General features: G+C 43.1%; 1 protein-coding gene across 3 annotated transcripts; it reads left to right on the top strand.

Annotated features, from left to right (window-relative positions):
- Window positions 1–2,776: 2,776 nt before the first annotated feature.
- Window positions 2,777–17,581, top strand: rbms1a (RNA binding motif, single stranded interacting protein 1a). 3 transcript variants are annotated; one of them, XM_035628770.2, is made up of 14 exons: window positions 2,777–3,368; window positions 5,447–5,607; window positions 7,178–7,236; window positions 8,278–8,369; window positions 9,518–9,669; window positions 10,488–10,567; window positions 10,690–10,790; window positions 10,995–11,044; window positions 11,128–11,218; window positions 12,790–12,840; window positions 13,727–13,828; window positions 14,454–14,522; window positions 14,766–14,840; window positions 15,520–17,581. In XM_035628770.2, exons 1-13 carry the CDS (start codon window positions 3,318–3,320, stop codon window positions 14,832–14,834), a joined length of 1,128 nt encoding a protein of 375 aa, XP_035484663.1. In that variant the 5' UTR covers window positions 2,777–3,317; the 3' UTR covers window positions 14,835–14,840; window positions 15,520–17,581. The 3 variants fall into 3 exon arrangements, with proteins under 3 accessions (XP_035484663.1, XP_035484661.1, XP_035484664.1); XM_035628768.2 differs by having other exon boundaries at window positions 2,780–3,368; window positions 9,512–9,669; XM_035628771.2 differs by having other exon boundaries at window positions 2,782–3,368; window positions 5,465–5,607; window positions 9,512–9,669.
- Window positions 17,582–21,490: the final 3,909 nt, after the last annotated feature.

Here is a 21,490-nt window from a genome sequence, read left to right as displayed (position 1 = left end):
GCAATTGTGGCTGAGTGTTTAGATAGGAATGATTTTTTTTTTAGGAACATCAGAAGTAGCTTGTAACACGACACCAGCGTGAAACCTTAATCCTACCAGCAGAGGAAATAAGGAAGAGAAATTTGATGCTTTAAGAGCTTCTCTGCACCCTGATGGGATTTGGATTTAGCTTTGCCGTATAATTCTCCAGCAGGACCAGCGAGCAAGCACTGCTTGGAGCCATTAAGTGTTTGTATGTGAATAAAAAAAGAGTGTAATCAGGTAAAAGTGAAAGACAGTGTGAGCCCGGAAAGTTAAGTCCAATCACCTCTGGGGCCACGGACGCTGTATACCTGCATCTCTATAAATATGTTTTCTTAAGCCGTCGGAATCAAACTAAAAATAGTTTAAAGTGGTTAAGCCAGGTAGCGTATACTGTGGTTGGATTCTGGCCAGGGAACGTTTGTTGCACATCATCCCTCCGCTCTCGTCTGTCATCTCTGGATTGTCGACTTATAAATAGAGGCAGGAATGACCCCGAAATCCTCCAGAAAAATCCTCCCTGTGAGTGGAATGGTCACGTTCCATTTGAGAAATGAGATCAAAAGGACTGTATCCCGCCACACACTGAATCGGTTTCCCAGTTGTTTCAACATGGATGATGTCTTGTAAGGTTTGCAGAAAGATGTCGGTCAAGTGCTTCAGATTCAAAAGGCCAAAAAAAAAAAAGCATGGCATGATACTTTTTTATTGATATTAACCCCTAACAGTTTTTCTCTTGAGTAACTTTAAGGCTGGACAAATCATGTTATTCACCACTGCCTGATTGAATCATACACCTTTGCTGTATTAGCAATCAAAGGATTATGATATTTGTACTGGGTTAAAATCCCAAGACTCCATGTTATTTTTTGTCTAATCCTATTAAGATTGTTTCAAATGATAATGTTCTACATGACTGTGCATCATGTATTTACATATAATATCCAAAGTGTTTGAACAAAGTGTAGCTATGCAGTGTGCTTAAACATTAGCACAACAGTACAAAGTATTGTTCATGTGCTCTGTGATATTGTTGTGTTGCTATATCACAACTTGACATACCAAGTTAATTTTTTCTGCCTGATAGAAATAAAAGGTTAATATTTGCACAGAGAATGCCTACACTCAGGGACATGCAATGTAATGTAATGTAACATAGCGTGGATATTTGAAATCACACAGACCATATCTTTCCAATGCATAATTTGCATATTTTGTATGTTTTTTCTTGTTTTATCATGAATCATTTAGTTAATGTACTGTTTTGTAATATTTTCTATACATTTTTAAGGTGGCTGCTGTTTCAAATCCTTGTTCACGGAGCCAGGAGAGGTTCTTTTGTAGGGTTGGGTTTTGAGCCTAAATACTTTCTAAGTAGCAACTGAAAACTCAGGTCTTGAAAGCTGGTATCAAATATTTGATATAGTCCTTTTTTGGATACGATTTTAGAAAAATCTTACTTCGAGCAAAGATTTTATTTAAGAAAATATCTTAAGTTATTAACTAGGCACAGTTTGGTACATTTCATTGACGAAGAAAAAAAAGGATCAAAATGTGGAAAGATCCCCTAATGTAAGGAAATCGTGTACGCACCAATATCCCTGACCGATGTCGGTTATCAAGACACCAACATCTTAGCCACAGCTCGACACATGCTAAGAATTTCGTCTCTATTCAAACAAAATCAAACTCACAACCAGGTAGATCAAACACAGGCTGCAGACCACGGAGCTGGGATGAAACCACTTCTGATAGATTCCATTGAAGTGGTGTAACGAGGGAGGACGCTCCTCGCTCTGTGTGCAAAAGACCAAAAGCCTTTTATTTAGAACCTGCGTCTGACGAAGCTAAAAGGTCTCAAAGGTCAAACGCGGGAGATGAATCAAAAATGTAGACAGTGGCCAAGTTTATTTTAAAGCATTTATACAAACAACCCATTGCACACGCAACTCAACTGTGGAAAAAAAGCTTCGGAAAGAGGAACTAGAAATCTGTAGTGAGAGCCAAATATGAAAATGCACAGTTCACACTTTCACAAACGGTGTGTGGCTGAATCAACCTGGCGAATGCACTCGAAAAGGAAATAATATTATTGGCTCTCCTGATTCATGGGGCTCACGAGTCAATCATTTATTTCGACTTCAAAATTAAACCGTCACAGGGCCCCACACATATGTTATATGTCGCCTACGGGACAGTACACAGTACAGGATACACAGTAGATAAAAGTAAAGGAGTTTTTTTCTCCTTTTTTTAATCAACAATATGATATTTTCCTAATATTTGATTCCCTGTTTTTTAACCCACCCTCCGCACATAGCTGGGTGAACAGGGAGACTGTGACCTCCAGCGGAGGCCAGGCCCTGCTTATATTTCATTGCATCCTGATTCTCTGACATGTAGTGTGTCGAATGGGGGGAAGGGTAGGAAGAGGAAGAGGGTGTGTGTGTGTGTGTGTGTGTGTGTGTGTGTGTGCGCGGGTCTTTCTATAGTTGAGAGCACCAATTTTGGCTCTACACCATCGTTGTGAGGACATTTTGGCCGGTCCTCACAACTCCATGGGGCTGTTCGAGGGTTGAGACTTGGTTTTAGGGTGAGGGTTAGAATTGGGTTTGGGTCAGGCATTTGGGTAAGGTTAGGGTAAGGGGCTAGGGAATGTTATTATGTCAATGGGGGCCCCCACAACTATAGAGAGACAAACGCGTGTGTGTGTGTGCGTGTGTGTGTGTGTGTGTGGTTGGAGGAGGGTGGGGGTGAAGAATGTTTGGTATGTGCGGACGACGACAACGTGAGAGGCGCCGAGGGTTCCGTGCGCCCGCGAATTAAAGCCGAAAAAGCCGTTTGCGGCCGAGCGCGCGTCGAGCCGCGGACACCGGGCGCCTCGCGGGGCCCCCGGGGCGAGAGAACGCGCCGCGGGCGCGTGCTTTTACGCGGCGGCCGCGCACCCGACTCGCCGGCGAACACCCCGCGGAGGCGCAGATGGTTCGGTCTGTAGTAGGTGGGACCGAGCGGTCTGCTGCAGGACGTCGTAGATCAATGAGCCGGACCGGAGGGTTGGTCCATCGCCTGGCGCGCGTCTAACCGTCCGTCGATGTGTCAGTGTACCTGCGCCCGGACCGAGGCTTTTATCTCGCCGCCGCTCGCCCGCTCCAGTGTGCGCACGCTCTGAACCCGACCGGCTCCTCGCGCCGCCTGGATCTCTCGAGCGGCTCCTCTTGCCATTTTTTTTCTTTTTTTTTTGAAGGGGGGGGGGGGGGGGGGAGAGAGCTAAAAAAATTGTATCTGTAACCTCCAGGATGATCTTTGCAAACACAGGCAACCCACTGAAGACAGCCACTCGCAAGCAGGTAGGCCCAACACGCACACGCACATATATTGTGTTCATTTATAAAAAAAAATTATTAAAAAAAAAAAGACCTCTGCCTACTACCTTTTTTTTTTTTTTTTTTTTTTTTTCCCCCCCTCACACTCCTGAGGCAGCATCTGAATAATGGCAGCCAGATATGACATTGGAGAGCCCTCTCCGGCTTCCATATGGGATTCGAGCCTATGTATCCAACCTCTATACATACCAATTGAATGCAATTCTGTATATATATATATACATATTTATGTGTATACATATAAGTATATCTACACACACATGTAAAAGCATATTCAGTGTTCTGAGGCGACTTGTCAGATGGGAAGCTGATCCCTTCCGATAGGCTTCACGTCGAGATAAACCGAGCTGGTGAGCCGATGCTCAGCCGAGGTTTCATCGTGGCCATATAACCTTGTCCGTCCTGTCAATCGCTGGTCAATATGCATGACGGTTACTGTAGTCCCGTTTTTTATAGGTTAATATATTCCGGGTGAATCAAGAGAGGCCGTCCACCGAGGGGAGGGGAGGCGGGGGGGGGGGGGGGGGGGGGGGGGGGGGGGGGGGGCTGTTCTCAGGGTAACCTAATATAATATGTGTCAGTGTGCTGGAGTGAACTGTGCATGGTTTGCATCCTTTATTTTCGACCCCTCGGATGAGCGAATAAAGAAAAAGAAAAAGGTTATTGAAGGTTGCTTTCCCATCACACCTTTTGATGGAGATGGGAAGATGAGAATAGGAGGCCGCCACAAAGCATCCTCGGATGCTAGAGATGGATTATGGGTTCGGATTTTTTTTAATTTAGCCCTGCAGCCTGTAACAGCCCGAATACCCACCTGTCAAATTCAACTGTAATATTTCAATCATACGATTCTGTGCGAGGACAGGAATCACAGAAACCGACCACGTCTCAATCCCCGCAGCAATAAGGCGGCGGACTGGTTATCGGCTCAATTGCAACACAGGTTTTTCATCTGCTCGGTTAAAATCCAGCACACCAACCGCCGTAGTCGCTCTCCAATGGAGCATATAGATGCACTCTTCTCCGAGGCCTTGTGTGAACCCTCGGTGGTCTCAAGTAAAGTTACTGGGTAACTGCATGTACCCACAAAAAAGCAGAGGCCTCTGCTACATAACAGGCCCAGCAGATGTTCCTGCCACAGCAATCAATCCCTCGTCTGTAAAAAAAAAAAAAAGAAGAGGAAAATAGCTTCTATGAACATTGTGAAGACTCACAAGAAGAATACGCCTGCCATTCTCCGTTGGCATGGCTGTAGTTGCACCCATGGCTTTGGCACTCGGGGTGGATTGTCCTTTGGTTATGGACAGATGGTGTGATTCTGTCATGCTTTGTCTTTGATCTGATCTGGAGAGAGGGTTTGGGGTGGCTGGGAGCTATTTTAATGAATGAGTAAGGGGAAGGAAATGCTTCGCAGCGCAACGCGGTGTGGTTTGGCTCAGAGGAGTGAAGAGAAACTGCAGGTTTTCTTTCTGATGAACACAACAGCCGGATGTGAAGACGTAAACTGAGATTTGATGAAAATTGGGAACCCACAAACGGCCAAAATATGAGAATACGGTGGACAGAATCATCGGGGGCCTGAAGGTCAAACCTGAGAGCGCGACTGGTGAGGAAGGGAATTAGTCTAAGAAGCAGAGATGCTATAGTCTAAGAATACTTCACATTATATTTCAATTCAAAGTCCATCCTCATATCCATCTGCTTATCCTTTGTGGGTAGCGGGGGAGGCTGGAACCAATCCCATGTGACATTGGGTGAGAGGCAGCGTACACCCTGGACAGGTCAAGTAAAAGACCCGTATTCCAAATGGTACTTAAGTATCGGATATATATATATAAGTAAAAGAAATATACGTCAAGATTAAATAAAATGATTCATAATGCAAGTACCTCAAAATTGCACAAATGGATCCCGAGCACAAGAGCGACTTTTACTGTATTTTTGCTGAACTTCTTTCCTTTCACGCAGATGAGACGTTCTTGTGATCACTGTTTGACCTGGGTTTAAATTAGATTATCGAGCTCCCATACACTCTTTAACAGTGGGCTTCCTGTCTGCAGTCGTACCCCATGACTCCGTCCAGTCCCAGCAGCAGCAGCAACAGCAGCAGCACAGGCCTGGAGCAGCTCAGCAAAACCAACCTGTACATCCGGGGCCTGCCCCCCGCCACCACAGACCTGGACCTGGTCAAACTCTGTCACCAGTGAGTGCGCGCACGCACACGCACACACACACACACACACACACACACACACACACACACACACACACGCACACACACACAAGCGCACGCACGCACACACACACACATACGCACACACACTCACACACACGCAAACACACACGCACGCACGTACGCACGCACACACACACGCACATACGCACACACACTCACACACACATACACACACACAGAAGTTTTGTCACTGATGTGCTTGTTTACAGGGGGGGGGGAGGGGCCAGAATTGAGCTTGAGGATTTGATGAAGGTCTCCTACAATTCGTAAAAACTCACTGTGATATTTCTGACACACATTGAAGTAAATTTGACTATTTTTTTTTTGGTATATTAATTCTTGATTTTAAGCAACGAGGGGGGTTAGCTTAGCTTATCCTAGCACAAAGGGTGGAAACGGAGGGAAACAGAAGTAAAATGTGTAATGTTGATCGGTGACTTTTACAGGGCTGGTCACATTAGCCGAGCCAGGCTAGCCGTTCCCCCCCCGTTTCTAGTCTTTGTGCTGAGCTAACCAGCTTAGAGCGTTGGCTTCATATTTGCTGTATGCGCGTGTTATCAATCCTCTCATTTAACTGTGGGCTAAGAAAACAAAATAGGGTATTTCCCAATTATTATTTTTTTACGAGCCTCTGAACCGAAAAAAAAGCCTTTGGAAATCTTACGGAATAAATAGCTTTCAAATTTCCTTATTAAGAATCGATTAAACAGAAATTTGACAAAGATTAAAAATAATAATACTGACCGATCAGCTGTTTTAGTGCAAAAGCACCAATGGTGGCAATCGAGAAACATGCACAGGCTAAACCATAGTGTTAAATGCTCCAACCACTGTACCTCTGAAACAGACACATTCGAGAGGCCATAGTTCTCAAAGCTGACTGCAAACATGACATGAAAATATAAAAAGAAGAATAGTGTGAAGTGAGCACGTTCAATACATGAAACCATAGGCTGCAGTCCGAGCGGTTAGTGCGTCGAACGCCATGATTAGTGGAGTTTTGTCTCCCCTCTCTCCCTCCGAATCCCGGACATATGGAGAGAGGCATTCAGCCATGTAACCAGCGGCAGCAGCTGTTTGTGTCCTGTTTGCTTGTGTTTTGTTCATGCTCCCTATGGTGTTTGCCTGCACAAAGCAGAAATGAAAGCGCTTTTCATAGCAACAAGGCCTGAGTGGCGAAGTGAGCTCGGCAGTTTCACCGCCTATGCCACAGTTCAACTTATCATAAAGACGAGGCATACAGCAGATCCTGAAAACGCTGGATATTGGATTAACGGTGTTTGGGAACAGGTAGCAGGGAGAAGAGATGTACAGCATGTGTCTCTGAAGTCACCGGGTATCTCGATTACTATTGCAAGTTTTAATTATTTTGCATTTTACTGTTTGTGATGTCTCCGTGATGATACTCTCAGGACAGTCATCTGTCCGACGTTAACAATACACAATGAGAAGGCCGGGCCGGAATGACAGACGTTTTCAGACAGTGTCTGTTGTTTTTTCCCACAATAATCAACATGTCGATGTTTGGTATCTCCAGGTATGGAAAGATTCAGTCAGCAAAGGCAATCCTGGACAAGACGACCAACAAATGTAAAGGTCAGTAAGGTCATCATTACCTCGCAGCACCAGCCATCACTGTTCAGCAGCGTGTTTAACTATAATTTAAATCTACTTCCAGTGTTGGAACATATCTCCACTGCATGTTTGATGCATGTAACAGTTGTTTTTTAGCTGACTTTCATAAATTATCAAACCATTGGGGTTTTTGTGTGTAGGCTGCGACTGACTTCAGCCTCGTTTTTTGCTTTTTACTTATTCCATGATGTTTTCAGATTATTTTAATGAATTTCCCACACCTTCCCCGCAGCTCCCGCTTTCCATTCATTTTCATACAGTGTGAAAATCTATCCGCTTCCAATAATAATAGCTTGAGTCGTGTAATCCATCACCGTGAACGGGAACAGCGAATGTGTCCGTCTTTGTTTTTGTTCTGTTGTTAAAAAGTGCACATTGATTTACAAAGTGTGAACTGCATTATGATCCGATGATACAGTCATACAGTGAGCTGGACAACAAACAAAAGGCAAATTATGATGGATCACCTGGCTCAAGAGTCTTAGATTTAAAACCTTATGGAAATAAATAGAAACCGGTGACTGACAGGGTGACAGGAAAACGCTAATTTATGAATCCGAAACACATAGGCATGCAATTTTTCATAGACATAGACACTGGTTAATAGTTCCCAGCCAAGAATTTATTCCCCTGTAAAACTATTCCATTTGCAAACCGGATTATATACAATCAATCGGTGAGCTTTAGATGAACTTTTTTTTTCTCTACCTCTGGACAAAGCCCGGCTAGCAGTTTCCCCCCGTTTCCAGTCTCTATGCTAAGCTAAGCTAACTGGCTACTGGGTCATGCTCCATATTTAATGCATGGACGTGAGAGTGGTATCAAGCTTCTCACCCGTCTCGGTTTTCCTGAGAAGTGCTGTACTGATAATGTAAAAGACATTAAACATATCAGCATGCAACCAATCCCTCTACCGTGATGGCGACGGTACATAATGTACAATAGGTGGTTCTACTTATCGCTTGGTGTCTGATCATGTTACCACTGTTCTACCGAATGCAGGTTATGGCTTCGTGGACTTTGACAGCCCAGCGGCTGCTTTAAAGGCTGTGCATGCTCTGAAAACCAGCGGCATACAGGCCCAGATGGCCAAGGTGAGTTACAGGCATATATGTGTGTGTGTGTGTGCGCGCGCGTGTGTGCATATTTCTCTTGCTAGTGGACATCTCTGCGGGGTTGTTCTTCTTTAATGTGTGCATGTGTGGGGCCGTGCGCTGGCGAACGACATTAGACTGGTCACGTGACCTCGGCTGACAAGCTGTTCTTCCCGTGACCCCATTTACTTTCACTGTAGAAACCAGATGTCACGTCCCTCTCTGCCAAATAACCTGTCAGTCAGTGTGACAGGTTGCACACAGCACCGGCCGCTCACAAACACTCACTCACTCACTCACACACACACACACACACACACACACACACACACACACACACACACACACACACACACACACACATTTTAGACTTCCAGACAATGCACAGTTTGCCTGGTTTCATCACTGTATCACTGAGAATTAACAATCCCCATTCATGCATACTGATACAAAGCATTTCTGCACCGAAGCACTGTGGCGGGGACAGTACTACTGCTCTGACTCATTGTGGATCCTCCGTGACTCATTCAACGCGAAGCACACCAGTTTTTCATTCTTCAAAAATATTTTTAGAAATCTAACAGGATATCTCTGCGTCCCATCTGTGATCTGTGTCTCGCGCTGGACGGCGGGGAAATTGTCTCGATCATCACATTCTTCTCTAGAGCCTCCCTTCCCTTTTCCGAGCCCGTTTCCCAGTTGACGGACGGACGGAGGGAGGGTTGGCGTCTGCAGAGCTCTGTTTGGAACAAACAGCAGAGCACAGTTTGTGTGTCGCCGTAGCTAGGCTACGCTGCTCTCCCGCTGTTTCTAGGGAAGACCGTCGAGGGCGCTGGGCTGCTGCACAGTGCAGATGAAGTGTGTGTGTGTGTGTGTGTGTGTGCAGAAGAGCTTCTTAGGGTTTGTTTAACCAAATGTCTTCCTCTGATCCGTTACCATGCTACAGCTGGGTCTCAGGTCCTGTTTCATACCTGGGGAAAAACATGCATTTGTGATTGAATATATTTTGCAGCGCTGCCTTTATCCGTTACTCAGAGCAAATGTGCTGGCGGTCAGATGTCGCCACGCTAAATACACTATAAAACACAATGCATTCAATATATCCCCTCCCCCCTTTTCTGTTGTCTTTTTCCTGCAACCAGCAACAGGAGCAGGACCCAACGAATCTGTACATCTCCAACTTGCCTCTCTCCGTGGACGAGAAGGAGCTGGAGAACATGCTGCAGCCGTTTGGTCAGGTCGTCTCCACGCGGATCCTCCGGGACTACAGCGGCAACAGCCGAGGCGTGGGCTTCGCCAGGTCAGTGGCAGGCGTTTGACGGAGACGCCTTCAATGTGGTTGTGGAATAAACCCGCAGCAGTGATCAAACCCTATGATTAAACACAATAAACTTACACCAAATGAACACAGTTTCCTCTTGCTCTGTGGCAATGGCAGCGCAATAACTGATAAAAAAAGGAATATTCTCAACGACTTATTCGCTATTATTGTGATTCTTCTTCTTATTGTTGTACACAATAACACAATTACACGAGGTTCGATCCTATTGCATGCATTTAGGCCCTGTTCATACCTGGTATTAACATCCATCGGTTACTTTCACGCTGGCCAGTTTGAGTTCCACAGTCAGACTCACTGACTACAGTCAGTCATGACCTGTTGTCTGCACAGGACCCGCCGTTTTTTGTTTTTTTTCTTAACTGCTGTCACAAGTTTTATAACAGCAAACCATGAAAATCCAATGTCATGCAAGATACACGGAGGCCTCACGTGGACCCGGGTCTGCAAGATAATTTTCACGCTGAATCTTAAACTGATAAACCTGCTGCTTGCCTTGAAGTGGGAGCCAAAATATCTTTTATTGGCTCCTGTTCCATTTACATAAAGCCAAGAATATTCGTTCGAGTGTCTGAGTCTCCCGTGGTTTGACGTTCACAGCTGTACAGGGTGTGAACTAGCATTAACTTGAAGCAGACAATCGTGCTCAGATATCGTACTAAGTGCGCCGAGAGTTATCCCGATTTGCGCCGTGCAAAACAAGACCTTTTTTTTTGTTTTTGGACTCTGTGTAATTTAATGATGAGTCACGGCTGTTGTTTTGTCTTCTCCCTGGACAGGATGGACACAACGGAGCAGTGTAATGCAGTCATCTCCCACTTTAATGGGAAATTTATCAAGATAGGTTCTGGAGCTCTGGGTAGGAAAACATTTCCCCTTACTGCACACTTTTCCTGTTACCACGAAAAACTGTGGAGGTGGTGACGATCGATCGTTGACTGACTGTCGATTTGCCGGCGTTTCTCTCTGCTCCGCTCACAGCTCCTCCTCAGCCCTTGCTGTGTAAGTTTGCGGACAGTCAAAGGAAGAAACACGCTCACAGCGGATTTGTTCCCAATGGACAGACAGGGGATCTCAGACTAGTATGTATCCGCCTTTCATGTTACATCCCCCCTTATCATGTGATGTTAAAGCGTGATGAGAATGAATGAATGAATGAAGTTTTTATTATTCTGTCGTCCATACAACTGGAGAAATGAGTGTAAATGCAATTCTATAGTCCATGCTTCAATCGCTATGATCCTGGAATAAGATATAAATAAGTAATGTCTGTGTCCTCACCTTAGGGTGCAATGACCCTCAGCTATGACCCCTCCTCGGCAGCCATACAGAATGGGTAGGTTGTGTTCGGGTTGCAACTTTTTACTCTCCTCACGAGTCCTCAGCTTCATTTTGAAATACGTTTTTCATGTTTCCCAGGTACTATCATTCTCCGTATCCAGTGAGCAACAGGATAATGACTGTGCAGCCTGCGATGTCTCCCTACATGTCTCCCGTCTCTGCTTACCAGGTACTGTAGAGGATCACCTTTAATGGGCGAATGTAAACTTGTCCAACAGCCAGAGCTGAATTTAAATCATCTCGCTCTCTCGCTGCCCCCCCCCCCCCCCTCTTGCATTTGACTTTATGGAGTGTTTATGTGGGTTAGGCTATATTTTTTTTGCTTGTGTGGGGGCTGTTCAGGTGATAGATGTAAGAATAGGATATAAAGCTACCTTGGTCACAGTAAGCTGAGTGCTGCATAGGAGTAGAGAAAAAGAAGAGCACAAGAGTCGTGCTTTATCTGAATTGGGTTTGTGCTTGATTCAGAACTTTTCTATGTGGCACAAACTCTAGTGTGGTTATAGCAAGAGTCCAGGAATGGGATCCAGATAAATCCACAACATGTTAGAGTCTTCGAGGCCTGTGTGTTAGGCATCCACATCATGTGGGGAGGTGGTAAACATGTTCTTAATAATAAGCTCAGACGTTCTCTTTGTGCAGTTTGGCCAGAGAGAAATGGCCTTATCTGAGTTTTTCATCGTAATCCACTACTTTTGACAAAGGCTCCTCTCAGGTACACACCCCTCCGGATGTCCAATTCATTTCCAGATTGCACCTAACAGTCCCACCACAGCAACCCTCTGTTTGTGCTGCCAACATCAACATCGCCTCTTCTTCCCTAGTCCTGCCTTTTTCTTTTCTTTTTTATCAGTGCAGCATCGCACCCTGACCTTTTAGGGATGTGGCCACAAAGAGGTTGAAGGTTGGCAGCTCAAGAGCCCTCTGGTGGAGGGACGGCGGTGAGGGAAGTGGTAGACCCAGAACGAGAGGCTTTGAAGGCTTGGTTAGCACACAGGTGATGGACGTGCGTGTGTCAGAGTGACATATCCATGTGCCTCATGCTCGTAAACGTCTGCCAGGCTAATCCTCTGCCTGCTTCAAAGAAGTTCTGGAGAACCGCCGAAGACTGAGGAGGGGAAGGCCGGACGGCGGCAGATTCATTAGCTATGGCAACAGGCAGCTTGTCCCTGAAGAGAAAAGACTTTTATGATAAAGTATAAGTCCATATAATCTTTTCTTGACAATTATATGAAGATTTAAAGGCTTGCTGACAAATGTTTCACCGCTGCAACAGTTTTTTGTATTTGATGGGCGGGACACTTATGCAGTACGTACATGACACCACAAATACATAAATGAATTACGGCCCCTCTTATTAATGTCCCCATGCCTCGCTACCAAAGGCCTGGGATCCTCCAGATCAGAGGCTTGAATGCCATGACATCATGTTTTTTTCCCCCAAAAGCTTCCCTAAAGCAAACAATTTCCCTTCCTCCTCCTGCTTTGCATTTTTCTTGACTCGGTTATTTCTGTTAGCATGGTGTTGATGGAAGAGGTAGAAGAATGAGTTTATTGAACTCCTGATCCCGCAGACATCCTTTCAGATGGCTGCCTTATGGGATATTGCTTAATGCAGTTGTAAACTTAGTTCACCACATAAGTGTTTCATTCATCGCACCCAAATAACTTTCTCTTTTCTTTCTCTTCTCCTCCGTCTATTGTTCTGACCCCCCCCTCCCTGTCTGACCCTTTCGTTAGGTGCAGAGTCATTCGTGGTTGGCACATCAACCATACATCATGCAGCACCCGGTAAGAGAACGACGGCGTTTGCTCACACTGTACATCAACTCCTATTCTGTGTGCAGGAAGTGGGTGTTTGTGTGTTTGTGGCACAGCTACAGCTGAAGTTCTGAGCTCACAGAAACTCCATGAGTGTTACTTTAATCGGCCTGTTCTGCTGACACGGTCAAACGCCCCCCCCCAACGTCCCAAGCTTTCCCAAACGTAGGAGGACAGAGCTGAGTTCTGGGAAATGCAGTTACTGTGTATTTATATATTGTAAGTGTGTATATGTGTGTGTTGGGAGTGTGTGTGTGTGTGTATTAAAGAGGAATGGAACGTCTAAAAAGACACTCAGCAACCCCCCCATCCACCCCCCCTGCTCTCTCCGCCCTCCTCCTCTCATTGGATCCAGCAGGAAATGCCTGAAGCAGAGACAGTCTTGTGACTCTTTGACTCTTCCAACAGATGGTTTCCAGCGGAACAAGTGTCTCTGCTGATCTGCCCCCTCCCCCACTTTTTTTTACAAGGAAATGGTCTATTCCCCGAGGGCATCATGTTAAAAGGAATATACGCCATCTGAAGACAGAGACTAGAGCTGGCGATGTCATACTTTCCCCTTAATGTAACCCAGGAGCGTAGAATGCCTTATGTTTACCGCGGACTACTACATTACCACAGACTGGGAATCTACTACTTTACAACAGATTTTATTTATATGTTTTGCCTCTGGTCTCTGACATATATTGGTTTTAAAATTTGACTAATGGTATATTTGTACTCAGCTCTGCTGTTGCAGCCTTTATGTGTTTTATCAGAATGCTTTAGTTTTTTTGAAACTGTAATCATGTGATATTTGATATAAAAAAAAATTGAAAAAGAAGGAAAAAAACAACTGAGCTGCTTTGTGTTTCAGGGTGCTGTGATGTCTCCCTCTATGGATCCCTCCATGTCAATGCACCCCTCGGCCATGATTACTCAGCAGATGGGTCAGCTATCATTGGGAAACACTGGAGCGGTGAGTGGAAGTCTGGGACATCCTGCATCCTTACACAGTCAAATGAATCTATATAGTACAATTAAATAAGACATACTGCGTTTCAGTTTATGCTATGATTTGAAATTGACTTGAATATGTTTGAATTGGGGCTCACTGGAGAGATTGTTAAGTCTTGAGATTGACATCCTCGGGTTTGTGAGGTGAAATCCTCGTCATGATTAATTTCTTATTTTAACAGACTACCGCGCAATGTCTTTTATACTCTGCAACATTTTTCAGACAAACCAAAATGACACGCCTGATGAAAGCAGCATGAATCTTTATGTGAAGCAGAATTTAACCAGAAGTCAAAGATCTCTTTATGCTCAGTGACATTCAGACACATTATCGTTAGCTATAGGGACAGGCAGGTTTAGTAGACTTTGCTATAATGTGAATATGATGAGCCTGAGGACTAAGTCCGTTTCTTCTTCTCTGGACCATTATCTGAAGATTTAAAGGCTACAGTGATTTTAGCAGCTTCAGCAATGTCCATGCTTGTAATCTGTAAAAAGTTTTGTTTTTGTCTGCGAACTGTTTCACCTTCATGCCGTATTATAAACCATTCAATAGTTCTAATTTGTATTCATCTCTTATCTTACAGTATATTGCTGCCAACCCTGGTGTCCAGGGAGCCTACATGACTCAGTATCCTCCCATGCAGGCACCGCCAGTGAGTTTATCATTTCTTCATTCCGCTTCTACCCAGTGTCCATTCAACTGTGATACACACAACCGTTGTTTTAAGAAAAGGACAGCAGCCCATGCCAATCCTACTCGACTTCCATTCATGACAGCCTTTGGTTTTGCTTGTGAAGTGTCCGTCTTTCTAAAACTATCAATTATGTCAGCGCAAACGCAGAGATGATAGTCATTATGGCGCTCTAAATGACAGATGCTGTTTTTTACCTTTCAGGAAAATGGCACGCCGCAGCAAGTGGATTCTTCCAACAACTCATCTCCTTACAGTCAGCTCAGCAAGTAATCACAGGTGCGTGTTTCAGTGTTTTGGATCTTAGCCATCTGATGTAAATGTCAGCAACTTGTATATTTCAGCAGCTTGACTGCCACATTAGTGACCGAGGGTTTATATCCTGTAAGTACCTGCTTCATCAATGGGTCATCAATGAGAGTTATTACAAACTTTCACATTTATTTACAGATCGGTTATAAGCCATTAAACCAAACATTGTAAACAAAAAATTACAATTTATTAAACCTCTATATATCTTGCCTTATAAGAAAAAGGTGCAACGAAAAAAAAATCCCCCTCGGACATGTTGTGAAAAAAATAAATATATTTTGTGTCTGACCAGACTTTTCTAGAAAAACTATTCAGAAACCGACTCATTCTCTGTCATTGAAAGATTAATTTAAATATTTTAAATTTCAAAAGTTCAACTCACTCCTCCTGCACTGAAAAGTCCGTTCTCAGTGCATGTGGCCTGGAGGCTCAAAGTCTCGACAGTGAAGGTCAAACAGGAAGTGAAGACACAATGAGAATAACACACTTTTATATAAGCAGAATAAAAACTTAGTTATTCATACCCCCATTTACCCTTAAAATTAGGACAACATTGTTTTATTGCTTAAGTAAAATCTGAATATTTAATGTTCACTTGAGTTTTTTTTAGTTTTCATACCTTTTGCTTCTGTGTTGTTATTTCCAGGCTGACTTTATTACTCTGTGAGCCAGACGGCAGGTGAGAAGTTTGCTGATGACATCACAGTGAAAACAGTCACCGCCTTCTCTGATTGGACCAGACACGTGAACTTTTTTGCACAGCCCCAACATTTGTGGTGGAAATGAGGACGGTGTAAATGGACTCAAGCAGTCGGTTAATCACAGAAAAAAAAAAAAAAAAAATCAAGATTTATTTTGATAAGAAACAACCTGCTTTTCTTTTTCTCTTTTTTTTTTCACGGATCCTCAAAACCAATACCAGAGGATCCCCCAGCCTCTCCCGTCCTTAGCCGCCCCTCAACCTCACCCTCACCCCCTCCACCTCCCCCACCCCAGTGAAATGGGATATTAAAATGCATGAGATTGAGCTACCCCCCCCCCCCCCCCCCCCCCCCCCCCCGAAGGTTTCTATGATTTTATAGCTCTTTTATTTGTGTTATTTGAAAGAAAAAAAACCTTGCGAAACGTTGTTTGCACTGAAGTTTAATGTTTCAGAATAGCTTCATTTTGGTTTTCAAAGTGGCCACAGAAAAAGCTTACAAAAATCAATTTATGCTCAACTGTACTTGACAGCTGACACAGGTGACCATTTCATTAGGGAAATTAATGAATTTATTATTGGAAAAGGTGCCTTCCTTACGTCACATCGAACATCCTCCAACATTCTTCATCAAACTTGATCAGGTGTCATATTTCTATCTGATTGATTAAATGTGTGTGTGAAATCATGGCGATTTCTATTGTTTGAGTGTTTGGCTATCTAGTTATGTGGTAGCAATAAAGACAATGAGAATCCCACGGCAATACTGAGAAAATAGAACGGTGGTAAACTCAGAGCACGGTAATTCCTTACGTTTCCTTTCTCTTAATTTTGTTCTTCTTCTTTTAAACTCTAGGATGACACACGAAATAGGAGCCGTTCTTAATTGAAATTACACGTTTTACACCCAGTGGGCATCTTTTAGGAGTTGTTGTTTTTTCGTTCTCTTGTGGTCAGCGTGACCAGTGATCTACCTCATGGTTCTGCTGGAGCCGGCTGGTGCTGTGGGGTTTGCAGGTAAAGCCCCCTTTCATCAGCGTGGACGAAGCAGAACAAAAGCCACGCTCGGGAGCTGGCTGAATAGGACTTGTACCGTTTGTCTCCCACATGCAGCATTTCTCTTCCCGATTCTACAAAGAAACGTTTGTGCTCCGCCTCGTCTTTTCTTTGTCACTGCTTCTTGTTCTGGTTGTTTTTTTTTTTCTTTTGCTCGACATGATGAGTGTTGTTCAGTGGTGATGCTCCATTTCTAGACCCTCTTAAGTGAGACAACTACCTGCTTCTCCTTAAAGTAGTTGGTTTACAATGTGTTTGAAACAAACGAACGCAGGCTATATGCTTTCATTTGCTGCGTTCGTCTGCCTTTACCATTCTAGACCGATCTTAGATGACTCACCTTTTTCCCTCGCCGTTTGTTTTTTCCCCTTTAAAAAAAAAAAAAGAAAAATGTTCATGCCAAAAAATCTGGATGAGTAAAAAAAAAAAAAGGTAACTCCTGTTAAGTAAATGCAGCAGTACTTCATTTTAATTTGATAGTAGTTGAAATCACATGGCTGATGGCATGTGTTTAAAAGGTTGGTTTGTTAAGAATAAATTATTTACATTCAGGGCCAAAAGTGAAAAATAGGTGAGTTTTATTTTTTTGCCTTGCTCTTTTTCTTTCTTTCTTTCTTAAAATCTATCATTTCCGATGTAAGAACTCGACTAAGAAACCAGATAAATGGTCACAGCTGTATGGTCACGGTGCTTCTCCTCAATCGGTAGTACTGCAGCTGTAAATGCTCACAGTAGGAAAATACAGGCTTTTACTACGTGTATTTTCCCACTCTGAACGTTTGTTGCTGGGAAAAAAAAAAAGGAAAAATAGAAGAAAAAAAAAATGTACATGTTATCCTCATTGCTTCCCCCTGTCACCTCCAGCTGACTCTCAAACAATCTTCTCCTTGCTCTCTCCTTTGAAAAGACTGGAATAAAATCAGTGCTTAATAAAAAGCTCTTCTCTTTCTCAGACCTGACTCCTGTCTCTTTAACTGGCCGCTCTTTTTTCGTGTACTACGTATTCTCCTGCCATTTCAGATGTGTCATGAGATTTGTTTTCGAGGTTTAAATGATAGAGACGAACCGAGTACCTCGGCTCTCCCCCATTGTCAGCCGGGATAAGCAGTATATCCTGCAGTATATGGATGGATGGATGGGTTTGAAGGATAAATCTGGTGTTATTCTATATCATACATATTGTTCACAAGTCCCAGGGAAATATCAATCACGCTTTATTTCATTGCTCAATAATTTCCAGCCTCCTTACCCTGTCGGTGGAACTCAGCCCGAGGCTCCTTCATTCCTACTGTCAATGTTAATCTTATCAATCTCTATCCATAGCTGCAGATTAAGTTCATTACATGTTTGACTCAGGGGCACAAGGCGTTGGATACACAGTAATACTTTACTTTATACCTAAAAATAAGGATGACTGAAAATAATAGCAGTAGACCAGCAAGCACCATTTATTGTCATTTGGCATCAAAACCTACAGATAATTTTTTTTTTGTTGTTTTCTCCAACAATCTAATACCGAATTTACTCACACTTTGTAGTCGAGATATACTGACTTTTAATCCCCTGTCTGGGCCAAGTGACAGACGTGTTGGATCCTACAATTCCCACAATGCAGCCCACAACATATTTCTTTAGGTCCTTCCCCCCCTGGTAAAGGCTGCTTGTCTGCACTTTGTAATCCAGGCTTTACATTACTGTTGTTCCACGGTCCAGGCCAAGAAAACCCCTCATGACTCAGTAGGGGTTCTTTATTCAGACTTTAGAGTTAAATCAAACTTCATGCATCTGCTTTAACCTGCTTGGTCACATTACGCATAATGTATAATAATCTAACTGACTTGCAAACATAACAATAATATATCGAACCAAGATATCTGACAATATCAGCCTGAAAACTCATTTGATCACAATAAAAAAACACCAACTGTCAAATAACCTTCACAATTGTCTACCGTATAATTATGGCTGAACAATTAATGGGGCTTTATTGTTGTCTGGCAGCAGAGGGCGCTGTGAGCCCAAGCTGTCCAACAACAAGTTTTCAAGCTCTTTTTCGAGTGATCTGATGTATGCAACACATGATGGATCGATGAGCAACAAGTGCCACAAGTGAGTGCGCTCGTGCCCCGGCCCCCTTTCCTGCACTATTTCGGGCACACAAGCCTTTGTAGTTTCACTCTTACACCGGATCTCCCTTCTTAAGCTCCGACTTAGTGCAGCTGATCCCAGAGACAAAAAGGCACCATGCCCCCATCTCTTACCAGTCAAGGGGATCAAAACCACCGAGGTGCAAGATTAGCCATCACACCCACTGCTACCCACCATCTCTCTCACACACACACACACACACACACACACACACACACACACACACACACACAGGTTCAACCCCAACTCCAAGAATATACATCAGTGTCCCATGTAGCCCATGCACACACACACTTGTCAGTCAAGCGCCTATTGTAAGGGCATCAACCCTTTGAACACAAGATACATGCCAAGTCTCTCTCTCTCTTTGCTCTCCTCCGCTCTCTGTCTCTCTCTTAATTCTCCACAGCTGAGGGGACAAATGGCATTGATCCCTTGAGAAAGCCCAAGGTCAGACATCGGGCACAGACGTTAAAGACGGAAGGCCTGCTACAGTATCCGATATCATTCATTTAGTGTGATACACATCAGCTATTCAACACATGGGTTTTCCTGAGGATATACACAGTTACCGTTACCGCTTGTTATTTGGTCTAAATGTGTCTTTTCTTTAAGAGAGGGGAAGACAGGAAATCACATGGCTGAGAAATAGATCATGCAATTCAATTTACAGTTTGGATTATTTTTTTCTTAAAACCTAAGATAATGTCAATGATTACATTTCTATGCAAATGCACTGCACTTGTATCTGCCAGGGTCATTCTCAATTTCTCTGAATTTGTACAAACATGATAGTGGAGACAACAAACCGGAGACTTGTACTTGACCTGGAGTATTTAAAGGATCTTAATGTCCTTCACCACTGCAACTTATGATCTGAAGTTAGTCTGATGAAAAAATCACTTTAGATCAAACTGTTGTATTATGGTTTTAATGAAGCGATGAATAACATTCTCGGCTGTAGGCTCACATTCTTCCTTCAAGTAGCTGCACAAGCTGTATTACAGTAAAACAAAAAGGCTAAATGTTCATGTGTGTACCACTTTCAGATTTGCATCACCTTGTGTCAGGATACGTCTGAACATTAATGTCTTACCTGCAAGAGCCATGTGGTTAACAAGGACTTCACAGTGCAGTGCACTGTTGCTTTGGTGTAGTCAGAGCACAGTATTAGAACGTTAATTAAAAATTCCAATGCTTGACCTAAAAATAATTCAATTAGAAGTGTTTGTTAAAATAATATTATGCTAAACCCTCACTGTAACTGTGTCTAAATATAGTCTTGCAAACAGTTTCACTAAGCCTGTTGATGAATGCTGTTCTGGTTGTATAATAAATAAATAAATATGAATATGATCGAATATCTAGCAGTCAGTGCTATCAGAAAGTGTAATTCTTTACATTACAAGAAATCCTCTTGAGAGACTGATTTAGAGGTAAAAGCAAACTAAAATGAATTATCCTGCAAAAATGATTCTTGGATTTCATCTATACTGTATACAGTTCCTGGTACCCAACCTCTTTAACCGGCTTTACTCATATCATTCAATAGACAGTCATTAAACAAACTACTATAAGCGGTTCCTGACATGTTTATCTTTTAAATCAGTGAGTTCATCCTGTACTTTTACTTACTTGCAGTAAGTTCCATTTTATCGCAGTCCGGTAAAAAAAGAAGAAGAAATCATGTACATATTTCCAAATGTTCTTTTATGGCTTTAGAAAATATCTATACTTCTTATGCTTGAAAAACAGTTAAAAATCAATTGGATTATCTGAAAAAATGTATTGTCACAAAGCTGAAAATAGGGTAAGGTCTTCCTCAGGTTGAATCCTGGTTTTACAGCAATGGACAGCAAAGATGTTTGATGATTTCTCTTTTTGTTTTTGTCTTTTAGTGAAATAGCTGTGATTTGATTGAATGCATTCATGGTCCCCAGGAGATGAACAAGAACTTAATAACTCTAGCACCATCATCTGGTCACAATTTCCTTTAGGTTCAATACTATGTTTTAGACCCAATACCTTTAAAACTGTTCAGCAGCAACTGTGCTTTGTGTTAAGTGCTAATAAGCAAACTTTTGCGTGTTACCACTTGGTGAACATGGTAAACATTACAGCTGCTGAAGATCAACATGCTAGCATGTTAGCGAAACTTCCAATTGTTCATTTGTGGCTTTAGAAATGTTGCCAACTTCTTATAACGATTAAAAAATGTATTTGATTGTCTGAAAGATGTATTGTCACAAAACTGAAAAACGGGACAAATGTTCTTTCTGAGCTAATGAGAAGCTGAAATGTGGTTTTACAGCAATGGAGCGCTTTGACGTTTCTCTTTGCATATTGACACATTTCCTCTGTCCTCTGGTCACAATTTCCTTTTAGTCCAACAATATATTTTATGACCAAATACATTTAAAAGTATTCAGCAGCAACTGTGCTTTGTGTTTGGGGCTAATTAGTCAAGTTTTGCATGCTGAATGGATGCTGAAGTTCAACATGCTAGCATGTTAGCTTGCTGACGTTAGCATTCAGCCTCACAGAGCCACAGGCTTAAAAGTGCTCTGCAGCAACTGTGCTTTGTGTTTAGAACTAATTAGCAAACGTTTGCATGCTACCACTTGGTGAACATGGTAAACATCACTTGTTTACAACTTACAAAGCCCATTTTTAGACAAGTATTCGGATTTTGGGGGCTACGCAATATCAGCTC

Source organism: Scophthalmus maximus, chromosome 4, assembly GCF_022379125.1.
Source record: "Scophthalmus maximus strain ysfricsl-2021 chromosome 4, ASM2237912v1, whole genome shotgun sequence".
NCBI classification, from domain to species: Eukaryota; Metazoa; Chordata; class Actinopteri; order Pleuronectiformes; family Scophthalmidae; genus Scophthalmus; species Scophthalmus maximus.
Note: the sequence above shows the minus strand (reverse complement) of the source record. Positions and strands in the feature narration are given on the sequence as shown.

Coding starts and splice junctions, on each gene's coding strand:
- rbms1a (XM_035628768.2), top strand. CDS start 3,318: ATGATCTTTGCAAACACAGGCAACCCACTGAAGACAGCCACTCGCAAG. Junction 8,370..9,511: donor TACAGGCCCAGATGGCCAAG/GTGAGTTACAGG, acceptor TCCTGCAACCAG/CAACAGGAGCAGGACCCAAC. Junction 14,523..14,765: donor CTCCCATGCAGGCACCGCCA/GTGAGTTTATCA, acceptor TTTACCTTTCAG/GAAAATGGCACGCCGCAGCA.